Genomic DNA, 15706 nt, shown 5'->3' on the forward strand with positions numbered 1-15706 from the left:
CAATGTGGTGTCATTAGAGACCTTAAAGTTAGTTAGTTAGTCAGAAGAGAAAAAGATTGATACGAAAAGTAACCTTTTACGATCATGCAATGGGAACATGCAGCAGGTACACTTCTTACGGCTTGTTAGGATATTTCCATGGACCGAATGAATGGGATTTTCAAAGCAAATATAAATTATTGTGCAAGATACCACATAACATATATATATCAAACAGATAATTCGGCATACTTTTAAGTACAATGTACATGTACAAATGTATTTGAGTTTGCCATGCAGCGGTGATGAAAACGCCGGTCATTTCCTAAAACTCATATTTAAACAGAATAGAACATGCGTATATGTAACTATTATTTATTTATATGGTTTAACTTCAAACTTATTGAGAGTCAATACACAGCCAAATCGAACCATGTTTCATGCACACAAAACATCGAGATTAAATTGAATCAATCGCTTAGCTTTCGCTGACATGCGCAGTAGACGTCGCGTTATTATCGAGTATTTGTGTAATGATAACATTGAGAGTTGCTTTTCGTTTACGTATACCCCGTCCGTATATCCCACTGCCTATCTGTAACGTTACACAGACATCCAGGGCCCCTAACAACCCTTATCTCTTCACTACACATACTAATTTCTGTCTCGCAGAATAATAAAAGACAAGGTTTATTTAATTTTCATAACTCTGGTGAACAAAGAGGACATTCTGTACTGTTATGAGTTAAATCCGCGGCGTCACATCTTAAGTAGTTCCTGACAGGTACAGAGACGGCGTTTTAACACGTAAACCACAGCTACACAGGTGAAACTGTGATTAACAATGAACACAGGTATCACTGCAGCTACGGGTGTGGACCGAGGAAACTTCCAGTAACTATAAATAATGAAAAAGGTGAGTTTCTTCTTTATACACATTTTATTTTGCAAATAAATTGTACAATTTTGGTATAAACATTCTGTTGTGCTGGTGATTTTTCCATTTTTCCATTTTGAATGATATTAGGTTATTTCTACAATTTCAATTGATTGATAAGCAATATTTACTATACATGTTGTATTTAAACTGACTTGATTAAATAGGAAAATCGTTTGAACATACCCCTTGTTACTTTAAAATGTCATTTATTTTCTAAAGTTTATATAACCTTAAATATGGGGTTGTAAACAGTTACGTAATAGTGCCTATCAAAGTCAGATGTTTATGACTCAATATACAATGTACATATTATCAAAACAGCAATTTTGATTTCTATCCAAGGTAAACATTCAAGACCATTTTAAGCAAACTGATTGAACTCATGATTATTATGACTTTACATCGTAAAACAATATCTTTTTCTCCAGTAACCAGACAAGAGACACAAGGACAATATGGGATCTGGGAAGTCCAAACCCAAGGTCAAGGCTAGGCCATCCACACAGGACTATGTAAGTGTATGAATACTTAAGTGGAAATCTGTTAGAATGTTGGCGAAATGTTCGTTCGTCCATAATACTTAATTGAACAAGTGGTGAAAAGACGAAGAAAGTAATTATACACGTCATTATTTTAAGTAATTGGTCATTGGGTAGGACAATATTCACATAGACATTTTACAGTTGTCATGTCGTAACTTTGTTCGGACCATGATGGTCGAGTGGTGGAAATTTGACTGATATCTTACCACTTAAGGCTACCTAATATCTAGATGTGGAACAGATGATAGATACAATCAAATTAACTGAAGCTAAACACGATTGCCATAATTCGTAATCAGAAACGGAGCGTAGTACAGTTAAGGCACTGGGTTTCAGAGGGTGAATAGATATCGGCCAAGCAGACAATGCCTACCCACAAAAGATGACTCCATTCGCTTTCATTTACTTAAGTTAGGACTGAAATATCTTACCTTTTGTTTTAAATGTCTTTCTGATTGTTTCTGTTTGACAGAAAAAGGTCCCGTCCGTTCTGAGTGAGTACCCTCCCCCAAAGGTTCCTTCATCACACAGGAGGGATGTCGTCAAACCAGAACGCCTCAAAAGGGTATCCAGGACGGCCTTAATGGTAAATACATTAACATCAGTGTATCAATCAGTACCCGACGTGTACTGAATTTCTAAATATAAATAGTCACCCGACTCGAAGCAGTAACCACTTATCCTTCCGGAACGTTTGTTTTAATGATGTTATTCAGTGTTATTTTATTAGTATATTTTGGCACTACCAACGTACCACTTGTTGTTATTAGGACATATCAAGCAGTATAAACCAAAATCATGCATGTCCAGACGTTCTTTAACCAAAAATATGCATGTCCAGACGTTCTTTAACCAAAAATATGCATGTCCAGACGTTCTTTAACCAAAAATATGCATGTCCAGACGTTCTTTAACCAAAAATATGCATGTCCAACGTTCTTTAACCAAAAATATGCATGTCCAGACGTTCTTTAACCAAAATCATGCATGTCCAGACGTTCTTTAACCAAAAATATGCATGTCCAGACGTTCTTTAACCAAAAATATGCATGTCCAGACATTCTTTAACCAAAAATATGCATGTCCAGACGTTCTTTAACCAAAAATATGCATGTCCAGACGTTCTTTAACCAAAAATATGCATGTCCAGACGTTCTTTAACCAAAAATATGCATGTCCAGACGTTCTTTAACCAAAAATATGCATGTCCAGACGTTCTTTAACCAAAAAATGCATGTGACGTTCTTGTAACCAAATATGCATGTCCAGACGTTCTTTAACCAAAAATATGCATGTCCAGACGTTCTTTAACGAAAAATCATGCATGTCCAGACGTTCTTTAACCAAAAATATGCATGTCCAGACGTTCTTTAACCAAAAATATGCATGTCCAGACGTTCTTTAACCAAAAAATATGCATGTCCAGACGTTCTTTAACCAAAAATATGCATGTCCAGACGTTCTTTAACCAAAAATCATGCATGTCCAGACGTTCTTTAACCAAAAAATATGCATGTCCAGACGTTCTTTAACCAAAAATATGCATGTCCAGACGTTCTTTAACCAAATATATGCATGTCCAGACGTTCTTTAACCAAAAATATGCATGTCCAGACGTTCTTTAACCAAAAATATGCATGTCCAGACGTTCTTTAACCAAAAATATGCATGTCCAGACGTTCTTTAACCAAAAAATATGCATGTCCAGACGTTCTTTAACCAAAAATATGCATGTCCAGACGTTCTTTAACCAAAATCATGCATGTCCAGACGTTCTTTAACCAAATATATGCATGTCCAGACGTTCTTTAACCAAAAATATGCATGTCCAGACGTTCTTTAACCAAAAATATGCATGTCCAGACGTTCTTTAACCAAAATCATGCATGTCCAGACGTTCTTTAACCAAAATCATGCATGTCCAGACGTTCTTTAACCAAAAATATGCATGTCCAGACGTTCTTTAACCAAAAAATATGCATGTCCAGACGTTCTTTATCCAAAATCATGCATGTCCAGACGTTCTTTAACCAAAAATATGCATGTCCAGACGTTCTTTAACCAAAAATATGCATGTCCAGACGTTCTTTAACCAAAAATATGCATGTCCAGACGTTCTTTAACCAAAATCATGCATGTCCAGACGTTCTTTAACCAAAATCATGCATGTCCAGACGTTCTTTAACCAAAATCATGCATGTCCAGACGTTCTTTTTTTCTACATAACTGTTATTGAAGGTTTGGACTAATATTACGGTTTTTTTATCTAGATGCTTAACTGGTAATCCGTAATCCGTACATTGTATGTTATCCCTCGTATATTTTCACACGAGTCGATACTTACAGGTTCCAGTTGATGCGATGGCGGAGAGCTATGACGAGTTTCTGAACCAGCTGACTCGGGCAGCCCAAGATGACGTAGAGAAGGTTTGGTCTATATATATCTGGCTAGGCAGTATGACGTCAGAGCTAGTGACCAGTCAAGGGGGCTCCAACACGCCTATGGGGTATCTCCGGATGGTCAACGACAGGAAAGGTGACATGACGTCATTCTTCACGCTTCTGTGTCGGTAAGACTGACACTTCAACACTTCTATAGATAGACTTCTTATGATAATACTGTTTCAAATATAGCATGGTGATAATCGTAGGTAATCAAATCCGAAATATAGATAGACAAGGCCTTAAAGGGCGCCGCAGATTAAGCATAAAGTATAGGTTCAATTTATGGAAATATCGTAGGTGATGAAAGAAACTTTTATTAACGTTCGTTTTTTGGATCTTAAAAGCGTGTTTGCAAATCGCTTAGTTATATAATGTTATAACTGACTTCAAGCATCGTATTCACACTGATGAGATTTTTTACAGTGGACACAAAAAATGGCGGCCGCAAACTGAAGCTGTCAGTGTGTAGGACTGAATTTTGAAGATTGTGTTTTTTCTTTATTCTCATGTATGCGCTACCTTAGAAGTGCTTCGCACTTCGAAGGGCTGCGCCCTTATCAATATGCAAAACTCATAAACGATACATATGCAGTACTGGCAAAATCAAGTTAGCTCAATGTTGACATACAGAATATGGGAGTGCTGCAGGTAGGGCGTTAGAATTTTACCTATTTTCCTTATTGCATGATCGCAAAAGGGGACTAATTTAAGGACGTTTGTTTCTAACGTCTCCGTGATACCGCCTCACCTTCTTTGGTCTTCGGTTGAGCGTTCTCTCCTGTGTGGAAGGCTCTACGGTCTGTCCCCTTGTCGATACACACCCTAATCTATAAAAGTCTGCTTGGAATGTGACCGGCTGGGGTGTGCTCGTTCGGTGCCTTCGGCGGCATGCTTTAGTGATATAACACTTTAATTATGGCGAAATTTCCAAACACGAATATACCGCAAGTATCTCAAGATAAACAGACGTTCACACACCGCAACGCATTGTGCACACGGTAGTCACCCTTAAATGACTCTGGCTGTTAATAGGACGTTAATCTGATAAACCAAACGTCTGGCCGAAGCACACCATAGTCTATACCAGTGGTAGGTTCTACTCCTGTTTAGCGTTAGGCATAAAAGTGTGGGGTGTTGTCACTATAATGTGACCAGGTGGAGTGTGTCTTTGTCGGTATGCTTCAGTAAGATAACGCTATAAAAAGGACAGAGTATCACTATTGCAAAGAGACACAACAAGAATATAATGCAGCCTCCAAAAACAGGAATACAATGGAAGGTTGTCCTTGAGTGACCTCAGCTGTTAGTAGGATGTTAAGCCTAGTTAACTAAACTAATATCTTTTCTGTTGAATTGCCGCATTCTATGATCAAACATGTCAAATCGTAAATATTGACCATTACACATATCATTATTGTCTTGGTAGCCATTGTGATATACCGTGTGTGATGTTGCACGGAGTGACGCGGACGGAATCAGCTTGCCAGATAGAGGCAGCAGTTACAGACGACATGAAGGATAAGTGGGCAGCAGTTTATCTACAGGGTAGCTGGAGGCATGTTCACGTGACGAGAGCGAGAGACCCTAGTGTCAAGGTCAGTTCCTGCAAACAAACCACAATATATCCTACCTTAGGACCTTCTTACGTCCAGATATGAAGAACTTGAACAAAAGCCACATAATGGAAAGCATGTACATTGTATGCGATATCGCGATGCTATTGACTAAAATTACACGGTAGGTCAAAACTTGAAGATAGTAAAATGAACAAAGAATATGTGTAACACAGGGAAGGGACTGATTATTAATTAATTAATTTAATGATGATTTCTATTAACTTTCCATATTTAAAAGGTTTATCCTCTGTGATCTAAACGGTTACATTATTTACAGGTAAAAAACCACTTCTTCCTGACGGAACCGGACGAGTTCATTTTTACATGTTTACCTGACATTCCCGAATGGCAGCTACTGCATACGCCATTAACAGCTCACGAATTCCTCAATCAACCATTCTGTTCTCCAGAAATGCTAAGCAATGGAATACGGATAGTGAACCCTAAAACGGGCCGAATTCGGAAAAAAACTGGCAAAGTGTTCATAGAAATATCAGCCCCTCGGCAAGTAGGACAGAATCTTGCTGTTAGTTTCGTTTTGAGGGGTCTGAGAGTGATTGAAGCTGATTCTTGTGTGAACGGATTCGCAGGGGTAAAAAATAACACTGAAAAGGATATTTATGACGATGACGAGGAGTTGGAAGTAAGTCCATCGTTTCCGACAGAGTTCCCTCCCCTGTTAGAACGATATGTTTATCAGACTACGAAGAACAATCACGTATTCTTTGATATCGTGCTTCCTGTTCCGGGTATCTACCAATTTGATGTTCTCGGGGACTTGTTAGACAATGTGGACGACTTTGCTGACATGCCCGTGATGTGTCAGTTTAAGTTGATATCTGGGAATGTTCCTTTTCCAGGACAACTCGACCCTCTTCCAATTGCTCCGTCGTTAGGCTGGGGACCGACACCGTACCTATCAAAGCTTGGCATGAAAACACTAAGTCATAGAGGAGGTCATATCTACATCAATCCAGAGGACGTTATCACTATAAAGTTTGAAACGCTGGACGACTACCAGTTTAAAGTGGAACTTCATCACGACATTGTCACACAGGATCACCTGGAAGATCACGTCAGCCATTACGCGGAGAACGGTATACTTTCTGTCACACTGTCTGTTCCTGCCGAAGGACAATATGCTCTGCTTGTTTATGCTAAAAGAGAGGACGGATCTTTAGAGGATTATGAAAACGTCTGCAACTACCTGGTCCTCTGTAGCAACCAAGCGTCGACAGAGACAGAGGTTAGTGAAAGTTCATTTGATACTAGTGTTGCCTTTCTTTATTGGCAAAGTCGAATGATTTTAAGCAAGATTAAAAAACTAACCGTTTTATATTTAACTTTCATTTAAAAATTATGCGTTGACTTTCTTCATTTGAAAAGTCTAATGATTATAATCAAGATTGAAACAAATAATCGTTGTGTATGTAACTTTCATATAAAATTATGCATACTATTGTATTGGTGTCATGTAAGGACTCGGGAATGATTCTCAGTCTTGCATCCACACAAACATCGCTTATAGCACTTTGAAACGTACAAGACTCTTTATCTGATGTCATTCTTAAACAAATTGACAAAATCGTGGTAATGCAAGCCATTTACGGATTAGTTTGATCAGAATAAACGATTTTAAAGTAAAGTCGATATCGAACATTATTCATTTACAATATGGTTTCATTTGCGTCTAAAATGCAAGCGGTGGACCAGTATAAAACAACGAGGTATTGGAAGAGCATCTGAATTAGATTATAGCATTACAATGTAACTTTATGTGTTACAGAGGTACCCTAAGAGAGTGTTGAGAGAGCGACTAGAGCAGACGACAGAATCCGGCACATATGATGAGCTGTGGGCAGCGCTAGAGGACTTCCAGCTTCACAATGTTGAGGACAGGGGAGAAGTTGATCGGGCAAACCAGAAACTCCACTACTTCAAGCTGAGGAGAGGTAGCAGGACATTCCAAAGTTTTTGGTTGTGTATTACAGATCTGTCAGATGTGGCTAACTGATTGTACATCTTATTGTATCGATAGTACTATCTTACTGCTTAAATAACCAGACTATATGTTTCAAAAGACATGTACGTTATGCGTTCATTGATGGCTTTAGCAATGCTTGATACGCTTTATTTGTTGTTTGAAGTGTACTGTTCTTTTGTCAGGCTTGCTGGACACGTTGAAAAGACGAAACATGTTTGTCCTAAAAGAGAGTATACATCAGGCTAGGAGTTCAAAGTTTGAAGCGGAGCTGCAGCCAGAAATACAGAAGGCTGAGGACTATATGTGTCGGCTTCAGAGACTGGCCGGCTATCTTCATCCAATAGAAAAGTTGGAATCCAAAGTCATCTACGAGATTCGTAGTTACAGGAGCCCCAAACCTGTTATACAAGATGTACTTACGGCGGTATATCTGATGTTTGGGGAGCCAATAGAGTATTTACAGGTAAAAATCCATCCATCCATCATCATCATCATCATCATCATCATCATCATCATCATCATCATCACCATCATCATCATCATCATCATCATCATCATCATCATCATCATCATCATCATCATCATCATTATCAACGATACACCACATCAGAAGCAACAGCAGAAGCAATATAAGCAGCAAGATAAAAATGCAAAATAAACGTTTAATATTCAGAGAGTCTGCGGTGGTTAAGATGTCTCGATTCTCCGGGTTGCGAGTTCGATTTCCATTTGGGGAAGTTGCCGAGTACTGAGCGCTGGTCGGGGTTTTTTCTCTGGGTACTTCGGTTTTTCTCGACCGTCAAACCTGGCACATCTTTACATGACCATGGCTGTTAATAGAACGCAAAATTAATCAAACCAAACCAATCCATGTCCTGAACAGATAAGTTGTAACCAAATCTATCACTGTTGCTATTTTGTCCTTTTAACTTTGAACAGGAGTGGGGGTATATCCAAGTTCTGATGGCGCAGAGCGGCAAGGACAGTCTACAGAAGAAAATAGCCAGTCTGGATCCTGATGACGTCGCCATGTCGAGTGTGAAGGAAGCAGAGGACGTCCTAAAGCCATATGATCTCCGTGCGGTGAGGGAGGCTAGTCCAGGGACAGCTGCTTTATACGTCTGGGTACGCAGACCATCACCGCACTAATAAAGTCACTCTCATCATCATTTTATGATTTTCACGATGAATTAATTGATGCTGTTTATATGTTGTAATGACATACATTTGTATAACCTTTCACAAAAACATAGTAAAAAACGCTTGAACTTGATTATTTCTTACATTCAATGCAATATAATACTTTGATTAGAATAGATCTACCACACACAGGTACAGCAAGCAAGAAGAATGTTTGTAATTCTACATCTGGCATCTAGTAGTAACCAATCCGATTTTATTTCCAAAACTCCATATTTTTTAATTATTAATATTTTGCATCTTTCCATTTACTTTTTGGTTTTAATCGCTCCAATTTTGTGTCTGTTTGATTAAACAGTTTTAAGCGAACTATTGATGTTAATGCATTCCATGCATTTTGAATTTCCCTTTGTTATGGCGATGATGCATGATTTGTATATACACTGTATATTTTATTTTCTATTTCAGGTGCAAAACATTTGTAAGGAAAAGAGAGATCCAACACCGCGAGATTCGGTAACAAAGGATAGTTCAAATACAAGAAAGAGTCTCGATACTTTCCGAAAAGCTTTCATTCCGATGGAGAATTCACATCTGAAGCGCATGAGGCGGGAACATTTACCAACAGTAGCAGGAAGACGGGCTTAATATCGGGACCTGGCCACACCTTTCCAATGATATAGTGGGATGTACATGGACATTATCTAGTTATGGATACATGTATACGGCTATTGAAACGAGATCAAATATCTTATCAAAACCATTTAAGCTAGCTACAAATTAACATTTTTTAAATATTAATTCATTCGCTATATTTGCGCAATTTATAATTGTCTATACATGTAAATACATATAGATATGCAACATCTGGTACTTATTAGCGAAAACAATGGTCTGTGATGTTGAGTTACTATAGAAGATGCTCTGATTTATTTGAACTCACAATGTACATTGGAGAAGTTTGTCTGCCGGAGCTTCTTTAACATCTCTATCCGCTTAATACCCATTGGTTCTATGAATAACTCATTATGTTATGAACAGATATGGTCGTCAATTAGTACGTGACATTCCTTTTTTTCCGTGATGCCGCCTCGTGTGTAAGGTTAGGCGTCTACCCCATTGGGAAGTCTTTGTAAATATTTCCCCACTGGTCGGTGTCTTTGGTACTCTGCGACTATAAACTAAACATGGAGCCCGCTATCACAATGGACAAGAAGAATGTATACCACAGTCTGCCTAAACACATGCACAATGCATATAGCGAAGTCATTGCAGAAAACCAATAATGAAAAATGGTTTTCTTACTAATGATTCCTTCAGAAAATGACGTTACTCTGAATATCGATTGACAAAAGAAGACCATCCCTTTCGTACGAAATGGCAGAATAGAATGACATATAGTGAATGGTAATTGTTTTCATAGTAATCTTTAAATAATCTTTAAGAATAGATCATCAACATAGCTTCATTTGGTGTTGAGGACATCTCGACATCTTTAAGACAACAAATCCTGATATTATGTTACTTGATGAATCAATGTATTATATGTATCCTATGTATTTACAACCGTTGAATAAATATTGAAAAATGACATTGGCTCTTATTGTATAATAACAAAGGCACCACTACGGCAACGGCAAAATCAAAATAACATAATTTCTTGTCAATCAAACTTGATAAACATTTGCAGAATTTTCCAACTGGCCCGTTTCACAAAAAAATTAATCACAGGTTTTACTGCAAATGGAAATTTCTCTGATCAAGTGATTATTTAAGCTATTCACCATAAGATTAACTGATGCAAACTCCCAATCAATATGGATCACATGGATTACTTTTGTCGGGATTTAAAACATTAACAATGGATTGCAGAAAACGATTAAATCACCAAATTGTCAATTAAAGTTGGAAAATAATTTGGCTGTTGCATTCATAATTTGATAAATATTTAAAAACAACTGAAGGACGAGTGGGTCAATTTAGTAATACACCGTGACGTAACAGAACACAAGGCACCTGCCTGTGGTTATTCTAGATCAATAGAAATAACAATTTACTGTTTATATCTGAATGACGACTATGTCATACCTTTGGGTAGATATTAGATAGTACACTTAAACTAGAGACTCCATGAACATGGCATTAGTAAGGTTGTTTGGTTCGTGGTAACGCGATACGTAAAATGTCGTCACGCATGAGCGATTATTCAATAGTACCACAGTCTACATTGCATACCAGAGTATTTATATTTTTTTGCGCTACGCCTTGAATTACACGTTCAACACAAGCAGGATATTAATGTGTTGCTGATAACAATCAAACCTTGATCTATTTTGGATAATCTCAGAACTTAAGTACGTGTGTATGTTCTGCATTATATTTTAATACTAATGTACTCAAATTTCGATGGACAATGAGGCTATAATGGTTGAAGTAATGCAAAACTGATTCACTGATAATATAAGATATGGGAATATTGATGTTGCTACAATATACACAATGATACCAGTTGGTTTACAAATATGAACTTAAATATTTGTAGATTTTACTGTAAAATGTCACATTGAAATTACAGTTTCCCTTTTCTGTTATAATCTTCTATTCGTTAAAATGGTTGGTAGAATTGATTTATCATTTTGTCTTAAATAATTTTTTTTTTTTTTTTTTTTTTTTTTTTTTTTTTTTTGTAATTGTTTTATTTTTTCCAACAGCAGTAATATATACAGACAAAAACAGTTTAATTAATTATTTTTAAATTATATAGCTTATCATAATGATATTCCTTCTAATTATGCACATTATTTCTTATCATCATTATCATTCTCACCAGATTTTCATTCACATTTAAAGGTTCATCCTCATCAGTCACAATTGATCCTCATCAACACACTCAAAATTATCATTCTCATATTAGTCATAGCCATTCATCCTCACTTTCACCAATCAAATCCTTTCATCATTTACATTTACTCATAATTTTTACAGTAATTCATCAATTTCATCACTCATCCTCATCATCATGGCCACCCATCATCAATGCTGTAATCATTCATCATCATCCTCATCATTTTTATTATCCTCTCATCATCATTATCATTCATCATCCTTATCATTCATAATCCTAATCATTCATATCATCATTATCATTCATCAGCATCATCATATATAACTCATCCTCATTTTCATAATCACTCATCATTATCATAAGTCCTTTCAAATCTTCCTTAGTAATATTAATGATCCTAATTAATTAACTAAACATAATTGAGCTGTTGGTATAAATAAAGGCATCACACAACATTCATACCACTTGCACCACATACACGCACCTACTCGCACATACACGTATTCTATTTTTCTCACAAACGAGAAAAGTCCTCACTTACATACTCATCTTTACACACATACATACACATTAGAAGAAGCAAGAAAAGGAAAAGAGAAATAAAGACTAGTAGTAAACAATATATTGGGAAAGAAAGGAAGAGAACAGAGATAAAGGGGAAAGAGACTGGGCTAGAGACAAAAAACAAAAACAAAAAAAAAAACCTTTGATATTTTTCCATTAATATGGCATTTATGCTCGGTGAACATGAGCTTCGCTTGGAATTGTTAAGACGTATGTGTTAGAATTTTAAGAATACTTAGATAAAATAGAATAAAAAGATCAATAATAATCAAGATTATGACTATGCCTGCCCTTATATATTACAGTTATGTAATAATATGTACCGGTATAAGTATATATTCATAAAAAAAAAAAAAAAAAAAAAAAAAAAAATACAGGAAATCAATGTGCTTATAATTTCACGAGTTTTTTCCCATTTCCTCCATTCATTTTTACATTTCTGATATGCAGTTTCACCATTGCTGCGAGCAATATGTATTTGAGTAGTATAATGCTCATGAATTAAATTAATAAGTGCATGTGGATTTAAAGCTTTATGTAGACATCTTGTTTTATATATGTAAAATTTTACTATGATTAAAATTTCATTATCTAGTCTATTTGTTGGAGAAGGTCTATCATTCAGACACATACCAAAAAGAAAACTTGGCTTATTATATTGAAATGGGATATACAAAGCATCTAAAAGTGTCTCTATAATTTGCAAAAATCTCTGAGTCTCCCTGCATTCCCATAAAATATGAACAATATTCTCATTTTCAAGATTACAGAGATTACATATTGGATTATTAACTAATCCTACTTTATATAAAAAAGAGTTTGTTGTTAAAATAAATAGCTTCAGGATGTATTGCAAATAGAATTAAAAACGTGTTAGATAAGTTAATTTGTGAGGATCAAACAGGATTTCTTTCGGGTCGTTACATTGGTGAAAATACAAGATTAGTGTATGATATAATGCAATTTGCTGATGAAAAATATATTCCAGGTATGTTACTTATGTTAGATTTTGAAAAAGCCTTTGATTCTGTGTCTTGGAAATTTATAGATGAAGTCCTTAGATATTTCAATTTTGGTCCAGATATTCAAAAATGAATAAAGTTGTTTAATACTAACATTACGGCAACTGTAAATCAGGGGGGTAACCTGTCACCGTTTCTTCAAATTAAAAGGGGCTGCCGTCAAGGGGACCCAATCGCCCCATATATTTTCATCTTATGTGTTGAAGTGCTAGGTATCAGATTAAGAAACAATAAAAATATTAAAGGAATTGAAGTAGGTAATTTGCCTATCCTAATTTCTCAGTATGCTGATGACACTACGCTTATATACTAAATGGTGCAGAATTATCGCTTCAAGAATCTATTAATGAATTAAAAACTTTTGCAAGAATCTCTGGTTTAAAACTAAATGTTGATAAAACACAGGTCATTTGGATTGGGAGCAAGACTTACAGTATAGAGGCCTTGCTACCGGAACTAAATTTACAGAGGGGAAAAACTAAATTTAATTTGTTAGGAATTGAGTTCAGTGTGAATCTACATGAGATTCCCAAATTAAATTTTGATAAGAAACTGATAAAATTAAAGGCATTAATAAAGACATGGAATATAAGAATACTTACACCCATTGGAAGAATAACCCTAATTAAGTCTTTGTTTATACCTCAATTTAACCATTTATTTACCTCCTTTACCAAACCCTAGTGAAACTTTTTTTCAAGAGCTCAACTCAATTCTTTTTAACTTTTTATGGAACAGCAAAGTAGACAAAATAAAGAGGGATATCATAACACAAGATTATAGCAAAGGCGGATTGAAAATGATGAATATAAAATTGTTTGTTGATTCTTTGAAACTTGGTTGGATAAGCCGCTTACTGAAAAAAACATGCAAGTGGCAAATTATTTTTAACTCGCACACAGATTTTAAAATGCTGTCAACATGTGGTAATGTATATATTGAGAAATGTCGAAAGAAATGTAATAATAAATTCTGGAAAGATGTTTTCAAAGCATGGGAAAATTTTAATGATATAAATGGAAGTAAGGGAAATGTGGACAATCTAACGGGTGTGTTGACAAGGCCAATCTGGTATAATAAATCTATTATTGTTGGAGGAGAAGTAGTGTTTTATAAGTCCTGGTATGATAAAGGAGTGACAATAATCAATGATTTGATAAAAGATTATGTAACATGCTCCTTCTATACTTTTCAAGAATTTACAGAAAGATATAACATCAATACAAATTTTCTTCAATTTCAAGGTCTTATTTCATCTGTTAAAACATTTCTAAGTAGGCTAAATTTTGAAAATCACGAAGTATTTTATCCAATTATTCCTAATAATTTACTGTGTTTTATAAATAGCCTAAAAGGGACAAAATATTTTTATAAGATTATGGCCATGAATGGTGATTTTATTTCACCTGGTAGAAGAAAATGGGAGTATATATTTGATGAAATTGAATTAAATTGGGACAAAATATATAACAATCCTTTCAAGGTTACTAACAACACAAAGCTACAATGGTTTCAATACAGGGTAGTTCAAAATATTTTAACAACAAACTCTTTTTGTCTTAAATAATTGTCTGTCAATCTCTAGGCTACACGGAACTCTATGAACATCTGTAAACCCAAAAATGATATCAGGATTATTTAATAATTTTTAAGAATCATAACTTTCTGAAGTGCTAAAGCTTAAATGAAGAATTAAATTAAGTACTTTACATACCTGGTAAAGATCCACATTTAATATAGTCATGGGCTGGTTAGTGTCTAAATAATATACATTCAATGATATATTTGATTGAGAAACAACTATAAATAAATAAGCTGCGTGTACTATTCTACATACACATAGAAATACATTGCACACGATATGATCACGTGGGGATGTTGCCTGTTGATCATCAGATTGGACTTCAGGCTTCATAAGTCGGTTTGTATTCAAATAAAAAATCATTCAAACAAGAATCATTCAAAAATGATTTAAAAATAAATCTTTTGCAACTTGGACATATGCGTGCGTATCACACCGGTGTATCCTCACTGACATACGGTGCGATGTAGTTTGGAAGTGGCTTAATCCTGAAACGAAGTTAAAACAAAGAGAACTAAGTTGCAGAATGACAACGTACATTACAAAAATCATGATTTGTGTAGAATATTACAATAACATCCTAGGGGAAGTGATAATCAAATCTAGGTCAAATTCCAGCCAAAATTATATCCTAAAATTCAACTGAAAACTGACATGCGAACATGTATTTCGATAACGTTGGAAATATGCGAGTTGTAATTACAATTTCCAAATTCAATATGGTAGGGAAAGGAAGAATGCTGGACATATCCAGACCATTATTACCGATTAGAAATCACATCCGAAATATTAACAAGCCCTCTTTAAAGCATGCACGTATGGTACTGAAATACAAGGGTTTCGAGATCCCAAAACGACATGGGTTAAATATGATTTTCAGCCCATTAGTCCCTACTTCCTGTGCTTATGACGTCACAGAAACTACATCAAAATATGATGTAACAGTGAACGGAAGATGGGACTAATCGACAGTAACATTGTACTTTACCCAAATCAAAGTCCCGGTATTGGATATAGTGTATATAATAAACAAAGTGCTCCGGGGTC

The 15706-nt window shown here is 35.6% G+C and overlaps 1 protein-coding gene across 1 annotated transcript; it reads left to right on the forward strand.

The window, feature by feature from the left end:
* The first annotated feature begins 594 nt into the window (after positions 1-594).
* On the forward strand, positions 595-10237 carry LOC138333009 (hillarin-like). Its single transcript, XM_069281105.1, has 10 exons — positions 595-895; positions 1348-1431; positions 1934-2047; positions 3808-4031; positions 5333-5501; positions 5800-6768; positions 7309-7474; positions 7689-7969; positions 8446-8631; positions 9115-10237. Exons 2-10 carry the CDS (start codon positions 1375-1377, stop codon positions 9292-9294), a joined length of 2346 nt encoding a protein of 781 aa, XP_069137206.1. The 5' UTR covers positions 595-895; positions 1348-1374; the 3' UTR covers positions 9295-10237.
* The last annotated feature ends 5469 nt before the right edge of the window (positions 10238-15706 follow it).

This window comes from Argopecten irradians, chromosome 10 (assembly GCF_041381155.1).
Source record: "Argopecten irradians isolate NY chromosome 10, Ai_NY, whole genome shotgun sequence".
Taxonomy (NCBI): Eukaryota; Metazoa; Mollusca; class Bivalvia; order Pectinida; family Pectinidae; genus Argopecten; species Argopecten irradians.

Bases quoted from the DNA above. Each gene is read 5' to 3' on its own strand.
- LOC138333009 (XM_069281105.1), top strand. From the start codon at position 1,375: ATGGGATCTGGGAAGTCCAAACCCAAGGTCAAGGCTAGGCCATCCACA. The intron at 2,048-3,807 runs GTAAATACATTA...CGATACTTACAG, and splicing joins TATCCAGGACGGCCTTAATG to GTTCCAGTTGATGCGATGGC. The intron at 8,632-9,114 runs GTACGCAGACCA...TTTCTATTTCAG, and splicing joins CAGCTGCTTTATACGTCTGG to GTGCAAAACATTTGTAAGGA.